The 12832-nt window shown below is 35.8% G+C and overlaps 2 protein-coding genes across 6 annotated transcripts in view; one reads left to right on the top strand and one right to left on the bottom strand.

The window, feature by feature from the left end:
• LOC105249329 (SET and MYND domain-containing protein 4) overlaps positions 1-1485 on the bottom strand; it is a 103624-nt gene extending 102139 nt beyond the window's left edge. Inside the window, exon 1 of the mRNA XM_020026949.2 lies at positions 1219-1485. The gene's annotated coding sequence lies outside the window, so the exon portion shown is untranslated. The remainder of the gene's footprint in view (positions 1-1218) is intronic.
• Positions 1-12832, top strand: part of LOC105249330 (growth factor receptor-bound protein 14) — a 235572-nt gene that overhangs the window by 58142 nt on the left and 164598 nt on the right. Inside the window, exons 1-2 of one of the 5 annotated variants that reach the window (XM_011254707.3) lie at positions 1702-2476; positions 4725-5081. The exons of 2 other annotated variants lie outside the window; for them this stretch is intronic. In XM_011254707.3, coding sequence (XP_011253009.2) covers positions 5021-5081 — 61 coding nt within the window. In that variant the 5' untranslated portion in view covers positions 1702-2476; positions 4725-5020. Of the gene's footprint in view, positions 1-1701; positions 2477-4538; positions 5082-12832 lie in introns of those variants that run through there. 2 more of the 5 variants (XM_011254708.3, XM_025411893.1) reach the window with 2 other exon arrangements.

Here is a 12832-nt window from a genome sequence, read left to right on the forward strand (position 1 = left end):
GACACATTTATTAATAGTGTTATCAAATACATTCGTAAATATCCTTTATATTATATATATACGATTTTCTTTCTGTGAGGTCAATCCCTGTGAATTTGACGCGACGTAATAAAAAAGTTTCGCGAACCTTAAGCGAGCCGAAGGACTTGTCATCGGAGAAAGAGCGAACCGAGACCAAGGAGGGTAACGACGGATCGAGGACGGTCTTGCGGGGAGAGAAAGTCGCGGGTCGGAACGAAGGCGTAGGCGGCATCCGAGAAAAAGCCTGCCTCGCAAGGGTTGTCGAGGAAATGGAAGCAGTCAGATGCGCGAGGACGATAGACAAGGCCGGATTTAGAGGCTTCGTTCGCCCGGTCCTTCTCTCGATATAAACAGATCGACTGAAATATGCAGATACTTGACAGGCTATATTATTATTTGACCGCGATGTAAATCTTCAATAATTTTTTTCGCAAAGTATTTTAGGCTTTCGGATAATTGGAATTTTTGTAATAATCTCTATATTCAAAAGCTTCTTTTCCTCTGTCTCTCTCAAAAATTTATATTATATAAATGGCTTATTGAATAATATTATTTAATTAATTCTATTTAAGAATAAAATCATAAGCGTATGTTTTTATTGACTTCAAATATATATTAATCGACAGCTCCGACAAGTTTTCAAATTATCCAAAAATTTATTATTTTATATTTATTTCCTCACTTTTTCATTTCAAAATGAAAAAGTGAGGAAATAAATATAAAATAATAAATTTTTGGACAATTTGAAAACTTATCGGAGCTGTCGATTAATATTTGAAGTCAATAAAAATATACGCTTATGATTAATATATTCATATATTATATATATAAATTCATATAATTTCAAATTTTTCAAATTATAAATTAATGCGCGCCAATAAGCTGTTAACCTAACCAACAATTACGTCTTCAAGAAGCTTATCGTGTGACGCAATTTTTAATCCGTAAGGGACACATATGGGTCATTCCATCGATATTTTAACAATAGAATATTAATCCCAAAGGTCTTTAATTATTTCTTAATTAATGAAGAAAATGTTTCAATCGATATTTTCAAGCATTTTGAGACAGCTAAAATTGCGACTCACGTCTGACCAGGAACAGAGCAAAAAAAAAGTGTAATCTACAAAAATTAAGAACCCGGGGCAAATTTACGATTCGAATTTTCATTTCACAAAAATGACGTTCGTTTCTTACTTGTAACTGCGCCGCAATTTCACCCCTGAAACGAAGGAAAGAGTCCGAAGCAGGCTCGCAGGACGGATGCCGATTCGTAAGGGGAGACGGGAGTACGTTGCGTGCGAAGGTGCGCACTTGTGCGACGCGCAGGGCGAGCGAGAGAGATGCAGCGCGTCGTCCGTGTCGGCGGGACGCCCGACCGTGTGTAAGCGAGGGAGGCTGTACGCGGCGGGAAACGTCCCTCTCTAGTACTACGCGGGAACGCGAGTGGCACGTTGCCATCTTTCTCCTTTCGTTCGACGAGACGACGCCGGACGTTGGTCGTTTGCACACGCGTGACGTATGGTACAATAGCGCCAACTCAATTGTGCTGGACGGAGAGCGAGAGAGAAGGAGAAAACGACGCGGAAGTGGTTATCGCCGACAACGCCGCGTGTGACGTACGCGCGCGCTCGGTTTGTTTTGTTTACAAAGTCGCCCGGGGGAGCGAAGGAAGGCGCGATACGAGGGGAAAAACCCCGAAACGAATGTCACGCGATACGCGAACAAAGACGGACTTGCCGGTCGAGGAGGCTGAAGTTGCCGCTTGCCAGTGGTAGCCTTGGCGGATCGGCTCGTCGCGCGTCGCGGGTCCTCGGCAATTTTCGGCAGTTGTCGCGACAGCGCCGCGCCGCGTTACGCCTGGATACGAACGAGACTCGCGAGGGTTAGTCGACCTGACGCGTCGCCGCGCAATACACGCTTCTGGCCGCGAGTACGCGCGATCCTCTCGCGTCCCCGAATCCGCGCGCGATTCGATCGATGCAGGTGCGTGATATCCGAAGGAGAGACTCGCGCGAGGTGGACGGTGTCTTACGTCCAAGTTATGTACGCACGCGAAGGTACGCGTGGTGTGTTCGTTCGCTCTTGTGGTGAAAGGTACGCGTGGTGCAGGGTGAGATGTGCGCGACGCCTCGCTTGTGGAATCACGTGTAACGTCGCGTCCCGCTCTCTTGGAGCTTGGATATGACGAGTCACCTCGTGGAGCTCCCCGTGGGACACAGCGTCGAGCGAGGTTAGAGTCGTCCGATCCCTGGTAATCCTGGCGAGGGCCAATGGCGCGTCGTGTTCGTGCACGCGGCGAGACGTGAAGTTTGCCGCGTACGCTGTCCGTTTGAATCCGACAAGTGCGAGGAAGGGACGACGGATCGCGTAGCTCTCTCGTGATTTTCATCGCTCGGCATCGTGTGTCTTGGAGAGAGTGTGCGACGAGTTTCGACCTATAAAGGCCTTAGAGGTGCCGTGAATCTTTTCTTCTTTTCGCCCACTGCGTAGAAACGTGAAATAATACACCTCGCGAAACCAGCACATTTCGTCATGAATCAATATTACGTAATCTTACGTGTTGACCTTGCCGAGAAGGCAGATAAAAGTTTCGCTCGAATTTTTTTCGACTCGTGATATCGTAACGACTTATTTTAATGCTCCATTATTGCCTATCGATTGATACGTGGATACGTGGCACTTTGAACGAATCCATTGATCCATTAACTTTACGCCCGTTTATTTTGGCGCCATCTCTTTCTCTTATCGTCTCTCTCATTCCCACTCGTCGAGATAACGTAACGATAATATTAATAATAAACTTTTTTATTGGAAGATGTAGGCATAAAAGAGGAGATATACGCGCACGCGCGATGTCAATTTGAACCGTTAAATACGAGCGATAAATAATTGAGGTATCTGCTGTCTGTAACGCGAGAACTTTACTTTTCGTGAGTGGCGATTTCCGGGAACGCATCGTTAATCACATGTGGCTCTAGACACGCGCTTATACGTGCAAGAATGCGTCCTGATTACCTCCTTTATGCGTGTATCACACTCAACGTGGGAGTCGATGATTTTGCACTGGCTTTAATTCACTCGTATGCATTTCTATCCGCGTACGTTATTGCAAATTGTACAACGCACCGCTTTCTGTAATTTAATAACAATTGGTTAAAATATAAGAAATCGATGCCGCGACATCGTGTTCAGAAATGCGGAGCAAAAATAAAGTTTAACATTTATTTATTTTTTAAACGTGATGTGTATATTTTATTTCTTTTTTATAATATGAAATAAATGGATTCATTCAATTTCTGCGTTGAATCTCGATGGTTAGCTCGTAGTTTCGCATAGTTACCGACGTGTTGTGGTGCGATTTGCTCAAAGATCGAGTTTTGAAGTCGTGGAATCGATAAAAGCCGTTTGCCTAGTCGGTCGAAGCGGTACAAACCACCTTCCTTCCTGGAACGCGAGAATTTATAAGATTCCCGGAGAAACGGTTGAATAAACTAAATGTCCATATATTACAATGATTCGTATTTAATTTTGGCTCTATTTAAGCGCCCGCATTGTTTAATATCATTAATTATAATTATGCTTTCTCTACAAAAATTTTATTTTGCGATTTATATACAACTATTACACACAGTAAAAAATAAAAGATTAATTATAATATTTTTCATATCTCAGAAAGTCCACTCTAAATTTTAAGTTAAAATAACTCATTCGTCATATATTATTTATTGACAAACTGGAAATTAAATAATCGACGGGATACTTTACATTTATCTTTGCTATCGTGACTTTAAGTGGAATGTAAAAATAACATACAAATTAATTAAAAATTACATGAAAAAATAGTTTCAATAACTCGTAAGAAATGTTGAGGACATTAACATATAATAGTAATTATTTAACTTAATTAAATTATTTGTAACAGAAACATTTGATTGTAGTAAATTTGATTATTTTTGTATGTCAAAGTTTAATTATTTGAAGATTTACTTTAACTTTTCTTAGAATGTTAAACTGACTTTGAGACATGCTTTTATTGTTTAAAATGATTATGTTAAAAACACTCAAAATAATATTCCAAGTTATGAAGGTAACATAAATAACACTTGAAAACGTTATAAAAATAATAACATATAGGTTGTATGTTAATTTTACATTACAGTACTAATCAAAACGTGGTGATAACACAAGAAATTTTAACATATGGACAATTTTTTACTGTGTATATACGAATGATTTAATTTGCCTTTAATAACGCGAAGTAACGTAAGTAACTTTGATACATAATTTTCAAAATGAGACATTTTTGACGAACTCACCGTACACTCTCCTGACATTGTCATTACTATTGTTATGCTCACTTGTAAACTGTTGTACATCGCGCGCACTTTTTATCGGATTATATTTTAATCGATAAAACGCGCCGTTTGCGACGCAGTAGATATTATTCGCGATCGGAATTTTCTCTGCCTTGTGTACTTCTTTTTTATCTGAGAATTGACGTCCGTTTCCGATAGCATTGACTTGCCCGGCGATTACGCTATTCACTATTTCTACGTGCGCGAATATGTTTCTTTATTAATAATTAATAACATTATCTAATCTGTGACCTCTGCGACAGTTGAATCAACAATATTATTTAATCCAATAGAGAGTTTCTTTGAGCACAGAATGTCGCCTCATTTTCGAAACGTAAATTTCAGATTGTAAATCGATTTGGCTCAAGATTGGACGAAATCGGCCTTTGTTTTCGCCGATAAATCGATCGTTGAACACCGCGAGATGCGTGCAAGTGCACCGATACCTTTCGAAAAACGATACGAATGACAAAAACTCATAATATCACGTCGCATTTGCTACGATAAGAACGTTTCGCGAACTCGTCGTTTAGTGTGTGTGTATCGAACGCGGGGGTGAGATTGTGCGCGAATTGTGCGCGAAACGAGAGTTACGACGAGACGACTATTTATCACGGAGTATCATCGACATCCGGCGCAACATGGATTACCAGCGGCTCCTGTCCAACAATAACAACAACAACAATTATCCCACGCACCACCGTGAGTACCTAATCATTTCTCGCCTCGTCACTCACCACGTGGCGTCATTATATTTGACTCGAGCACCTTTATCAAAGATAACGCGCGTTATCGCTCTTGCGAAAAAAAAAAAGAAAGAAAAACGTGTATTTATTATCGTCAAAAAAAGAAAGAAAAACGTGTGTATTTATTATCGTCATCGAGATTTGGCGTCGAATGATACTGTATTAATTTCGTCCTATTTCGACCATCGGAGAAAATATCTTGCCATTGTGGCAAGGCCTTCGATAGTACAACTCTTTATCTTTGATCGCAATTAGCGCGCTTCACCGCGTGTCTCGTACACTTTTTTTGACGTATTTACCGTACTCTTGTCAATGGATGATGCGATGAAGCGTGCAGCAAGTCCTACGTGCAAACTGGAATGCGTAAATACGCCATAACACTGGCGAACGGTTGCTTTAGCCACGAGCGTTGTCAGCTCACGTGAACGAGAAGTCGATCAACGTCGCGGCGGACGACGCCGCGTGACGTTTCGCGTCAATCATTTCGCACCAAGCGGTGCGTCGTGTCTTTCTCGCGCAATAATTTATTCCCTCCTGCTTGTATAAATAGGGTACCCGGATTTTGATGAACTTTTTCTTTTCCTTATTTTCCCGCACAAGATTCTCTTATGCATATGTATGCATATTCGATGTATTTCATTTGTGATCTCTCGATTATAGATATGTATATCTTAAAAAAATATGTATGTCTTCAAAATGATAATTTAGATTAAAAATTAATAAATCGAATTAATGTATAAAACATCGACTTTATATCACGATATTACATTTTGTTTGACAGATCATTTATGATCTCTCGATTATAAATATCTTATCACTAGGAAATTTGAATAATTTATAAAGAAAACTTTATTTGGAAATAAATTAATTTAGATTAAAAATTAATAAATGGAATTAATGTGGAATGGAAATAATGGGATATTACATTTTATTCGACAATATTTTGTTAATATTTTTTTTATCTCTCTTTCCCTTTTTTACTATTATTTTTTTTTTGTAAGATTATCAAAATCTGGGTAAATAATCACGGATATAAGATTTACATGACTTGATTTACATGACTTAGATTCGTTCGTAGATTTTCGACACCTTAGATTCGAAATATCGAGGCACCACCGTAAGAATTGCTGGCACAGGTGGACCACGATGTTTCGAAATGTTCTCTTACAGCAAGATTTTTCGCGATATTTTAGGGTCAATGTTGGTATCGTTAGATATCAATCCCTTTGTTTTATTTCGTCGAAGAAAACATTTTCTTTGATCTTACAAATTTTCACAAAAACGCACACATTTTTGATATTTCAATGCATAACTTATATATTTGTAATTCAAATCTGCCGTATTTTTTAAAATTATCTGCAAGGAGTTGGATTATTTTTCTGAATCTTAACTCATTCGTATCTATTATTTTCATTCATCGACCTCTACTCTTTCCTTTTTCTCTCGTTTACACGATTTATATGTAATATATATATATAATATATAAATATAATATATATTATATAAAAATTTCTTAAATGTTCTTAAATGAGAATAATGATACGAACGGGTCGAAAAATCACGATTTCGCATTTCTCTAAGGATAGTATCGCAAAGGATAGTATCGTTTCGCGAAAATCTATTTATTGTTATTAACGCGACAGTAGCGACTTCGGGAATTGACGGGACATTTGATTGCGACCCCGAGATCCCGTTGGCGTCACACGATCACTCGTTACGCTTTTTGCACATCGCGCGTATATTTTTTATGCCAAATTTTCGAGACGGCTCGTGTATCTCGTGGAATCTGGATATCGGTTTTGAAACAGAGGGTCGATCGATCCGTTGCGTAAAGAGCTCCTTGTGATATACTCCGTAGTGGTCCTTGAGCTGGCTTTCGCAACGATGGGATCTCCAATTATTCTAACTTTTAATAGCCTTTTAATAAAGACCAGCATATCTTTGATCGGTTCATCGCGTAAAGCGTGATTTGATTTTCACGGGGAAATTGCAATCGTAATCAATGTTTCGTATAATATATTTCGTATTTTCGAGGGGTCATCATGAAAATTTGACGATTATTAAAACCTCCGGCTAGAATCGAACACGCAAACTTTCCTCCAATTTTGAAGTCATTTTTTGGAATTTTAATTTGAAAAGAGATTTTTAATTATTATTTAAAGATCTTTTAAAAAATGTTTAACTAATTTTTGAATGAAAGATTTACATTATATATCTTTTAAATTCTTCGATTAACTCAAGCGAATCTTGCACACAATAAAAATCATAATCTTTAAGATTTTTTGCTAATTAAATTAATTATTTTCTAATTATATACACATTACACATGATAATCTGAAAAAAGATATGAATTTTTTGTTTGAAAGTTTGCTTTTATCTTTTGAATGGAACAGCCTTTCGGCTATATTTACGAATCTAATTTCTTACGATTTGTGTCAATAATTCTGATAAGAAAAAAATTGTCAAAGGCATTTATTAAATGTATCTCGCTTTTGATTACGTAAGAAGCTGACTTTCTAGTTGGTTAATGCGACCAGAAATAATACGCGATCGAAGTTTTCACGTAATACGTCCTTGAGGAACGTGAAACTCGTTAAAATTGATATGTTGATTATGTTAAGATTGACGATAAAGGACAAAGATGAACTTGTTGGTGAAAAGTTGTATTTTATCTCATCAAATTGCATCATTTCTAACGCCAAAATAATAAAAGCTATTCCGACAAATTGTGAGGTTTAGTTTTTCCGACATTGGTTTTATACGATTAGACACTTAGATTATTTGAAAGGCTGGAAAATGCAATTTGCGCAAAGCTTTCGAGAGTGTCTGTAGACCGACTTGTTTCCGGAAGCCGACAATACACGCTTCGTAAAGCGAAGACGATGAAGACCATCGGCGACTTGAACTGACTGCTTTTTTTTTTCTTCGAGATAGACAGTGATCTTGGCGCGTAGCCAGTCGTTCTTGTTAGTTGCCAGAAAATTATCGGTCGGCGATTTTTTTCTTTTTCGGAAGTTATTGTAAAAGCCCGTCGTATCTTTGAGATTAAATTGACTCTGCCTAAATGTCTTATTCGATTATCAGATTACTTCCTATGCGATGCTGATTTAATTTTCGGTCGATTGCTCTTCTCTCGTATTCTTTTCTTCCGGCATTGCTTGAACAATCAAAATAGTCATTATACATTTTATAATATTATTAACATCCGGTGAGGAATACGGAAATTTTTTTATAACTTGTAATTTTTTTTTTACCGTGAAATTCACAAGTCAAGACGTTCGATGCCGACAATTCGGTTCCGTTCTTTTCCCCCTGTCGAGCGATATCGGTGGAATGATGGGCAGCTTAATGAACAACGTCAGTTGGTCAAGCGAGCGAAATAACGAGCGATGCGAGTCGACGTAGGCACATATTTATGAGGTTCGATGGTGGAGAAAGGGCGAGAGCCGGAGATATTATAGTTTGCGATCGATTAGCAATGATATCAGGTTATAGCTTGTGATTATACCTCTCGAACGAACCGTCGCCGTCCTTTATTTATGCAAACCCGCAAGAGATGCACGGCTAAGTTATGGCGTTGGATATATCCTCTCTACCGCGAAAAAGCGATGGCCCACTCTCGCACGAAAAATTAAATTGTCTCGCATTCAGCTGCTCGTCTCATTGTGATTATCGTTTTTCCGGAAACTTGAACACATTGAAGTTTTCTTCATTTAAAAGACTAGATAGGCTATTGAAGAATTTGAATAGATCAATTCAAATTTCTTTTCCATTTGATATCAAAATGTCGCAATCTTAGATTTAATAAATTTGAATAATTACATATTTTTTCGTATTATATGTATTATAAAAATTTTGAAGTTTCCTAAGAATTCTTAGGCCATTATGTTTTCTTCAAAATTACATTTTTTCGCATAAATGTAATCAAAAAAATATTCATTTTTATAGTAATAAAGAATTAAATTAATTAAATAAATTTTATGCCAGTGTTTACATTAAACAATTTCGGAGATACATATTAATAATATAAATTTTTAATAAACCATACAAAAAGTATTTTTTTAAAATACAAATTATTCCGGTATTTTCGTTGCCACCAGATCAGATGTTTACGATTTTAGAGTCTTATGGAATTTCTTGTTATTCACGTCACCGGAGAAAGCGGGAATACGCTGAAAATTGTACACTGATCGTGTAGGTGCAGGGAACGGGAATCGGGGCAGCCGCCAAAACACATTCGAGCTCGACCTAGTCAGCTCGGTCTGCCTTGGTTCTTATCGATCCACCTTGTATAGGCTGTCTCCACTCTTCCGAAATATTGCCTCGATAACTACGAGATGGACATAGCATTTTCAATTGCCGAATTCGATAAATCTTGATCGTGATTCGAATTTTTCATTTTAAATTTCATGTTCCGATTAATTACAGATATCTCAGAAGATCTAGAATATTTCTAAAATATTTTTTTGACAAATGGTACATCACATTTATTTTTTATTTACTATATAGTTATATTTTACAGTTATTATTGATTATAGAATCATTATTACATCGAAATGTAAGAATTGTTTTTTTTCTTTCTTTTTTTTTACTTCGAATGGAATATAGTCATCATTTCTCGTTGCACAAGAAATATCGATATTTTCCTATTTTCTTATAGTAATATATTTTTTTTGCAATAATATATTCTTGCAGTAGTATATCTCACTATTGTTTTATTTCTATAAATTTTTTGTAAAGGTATGGTCACATTTGCACTTTTGTTTACCATCTTGGTATAATAACGTCATGGTGATCAACAACCATTGTCTCTCCAACACATGATTTATCGATTCCTCTTTCGATTGTTACAAGTCCCTTTGATCACGGAGTAGATAAAATCTGCGATAAATGAGCGAGATAATGTACGAGAAAGACAAGTTTCTTCCCATTATTGCCTATGTTATTTTTCTCAACTGCTCACGTTCTGGCTTGTGCTTATAGAACGACCCGATTTCGTCATCTTGACAAGTAGATACCCGCATACCACGTAACTTACAAGCGAGAATGACTGAGAGAAACGTCATCGCCGAGAAACGGTACACCAAAGTGTCCAAAGTTTCTTTACGATATCGATTATTACGATGAAATATGTGTTATCATCGTGATTAGGGATCCTTTACTTTGTAGACATTCGGAATTATGACACTTTCGGGACTCTCGAGAAGAGAAAATATTTTTTCGCAACTTTCACCAACGAAATTGCTTCAGTTCGATTTGGAAAATATCGAAAACTGTTCGCTCACAAGCAGATACATCTGAATACATGTTCTGGCAATGTACAAGTTCAAAACAATTTATATGTCGAGTGTTTTCTCTCTCTCTCTTTTTCTCTCTCAAGTTTTTATATGATACACCTAGGTTTAAACTAATTGTAAATCATTTTTATTAATTAAACTTTTGTTAAGATATATATTAAATTTAAATTTTTGATTATTTTTTACAAATGATATTTAATTTATTGAGAAATTTTATAACAGTGGAAGAAATATGCAAAAATGTGCCGTTAATGTTTTTTGCGCTTCCTCGCAAAATTAGATGTGTTCATAAACAGAGATTACTGTGAATATGGATGTGCAATAGGTAAATTATCACAGGAGGAACAGTAACATAACAAAGCGGAATAAAATAACACATATATACATATTAGTAGATGAATAGGTAGAGTAGACCAAGGTTGCGATCACGATTGTGAAACTCACGATCTGTTAGTATAGGATGAAAATTACATATATAATCTTGGATTTAAAAAGAAAATCTGTATACCATTCTTGATTCCAAGGTGAAAATATATATTTCTTCCTTCAGATATTTTCATCTTGTTTTTATAAAGAAGAAGAAAGAGAGAGAGAGCGTATTCTCCCATTTCAGCAATTTTCTATTTTCAAGTAGTTATGTTGTTTGAACGAAAAGAATTTATAATATTGGTCAAATTAATTCGCATCGATTAAAAAGTATTGCAATTAAAAAATATGTATATCTTGTTATTACAATTACATTGTTTATTTTTTAATTTAAAGATAGAAAGTAATAGTATAGAAAGTAATAAAATTATAAAAATTGATTATTGAAGAATTTACCAAATATTACTCATTGATTTTATTTGTGTAATCTCCAGAAATGTCGCGCAGAGACAACTGCAATCAGCGATGTTGAACATTACGCGCTTTGCGCACTTGTGTACCACATATCGGGTGATTGCGGGTTAATTAATTGCCGTAATAAACGGTCAATGTGGTCCGCTAATTCGAGAGTGCCCTCGCACTCGGTCCTTTTACAATTTACTATGTTTCCGACAAACATAGTATAATTTCGCGTTATCGCAGATTACATTCTTGTAATCTACGATAACGCGAAATTCCTTTCGCGATTTCAAAGGATTCAAGGAATGTAGAACTCTATTATTTATTATTTTTGTTAAATTGCGCCTGTTGCAATTCATCTATTTTAAATTAGAAACTCAATTAAATGTATCTTTAAAAATAAATATTTATACAGAAATTATAATGTTATATAAAATATATAAAATATCGTTACATAATAATAAGTGATCGAGAAATAATTTTTTTTGGGTAATTATAATGTAAGAGAGGTCAAAATATTAATAGCAATTGATTAAATTAGATATGGAGTAACATTAAATTATTTCATGACAGATTCGAGTTTAATTTACCTTTAACGAAAGTGCTGACTCGATGAAAGTTAATGTATGAAGGCATACACTTAAATTGCAACGCTAATGAACTCGACCGATTTTCCGCTGACTGTTATCGGCAACAATTTTAAACATTGCAAAAGATAGCCTGCAAAACAATTTACATTTCTTATCGTCTCATGATAAATATTTTTAGCGAAATTCATGACTCGATTGCAGTTGATCTCTCTTTTATCGAATGTCAATGCAAATTTTTGCTTTAGTGTTAAAAATTTAGCGATAAAATTATTTTTATTTGAAATTTCTTAAAAATTTCTTCATATATATATATATATATATATATATATATATATATATATATATATCGTTATTTGTCGGCTTTCTCTTTGTTTATTTATCATTTATTTGCTATTCTTAAAATATCGCGATCATAGACAAATTTTTGATTTATAAAGGATTGGAAGGTAAAAGTATTAGGGAAAAAAAAATAATCACATAAATTAAGAGACCGTAATCTTTGAATTTTGTTCGTATTTACTAATTTTACCGTTGACATAGTTTTCTCTACTCTTTTTTCATCGTCGTAGAAATGATTGCTGAATCCACGATGAGCGAATTCGATGGATATGTATGTCGGCGCCGCTGGCATACATATACATGTGGCTTTTCGTTACCGGTGCATCGTCATGACTCCGGATACGGGACAGACGAGTTATTAAAGTGCTATTCACTACTTTAAGGTTCACTACTTTGTGGCGAGGACTTTTGCGTGTTCGATCTAGCCGGGGAAAGAGTCCCCTTCGATTAAGTCGCAAATGTGTATCGTATAAATAAACGAAGAGAATCACGTAAACAAATCTAAAAAATTGAGGTATTCCACACAATCATTATAAAAAAAAATTGTGAAAAAAAGATTCGAGAGACAGGAAATTTTTTCATAAGCCATTTAATCAATAATACATATTTATAAGTCAATACCATTAATTTAAACATGAAATCGGAATAAAGTTTGC

The sequence above is a fragment of the Camponotus floridanus genome, unplaced genomic scaffold, assembly GCF_003227725.1.
Source record: "Camponotus floridanus strain SB8 unplaced genomic scaffold, Cflo_v7.5 scaffold45, whole genome shotgun sequence".
Lineage (NCBI taxonomy): Eukaryota > Metazoa > Arthropoda > Insecta > Hymenoptera > Formicidae > Camponotus > Camponotus floridanus.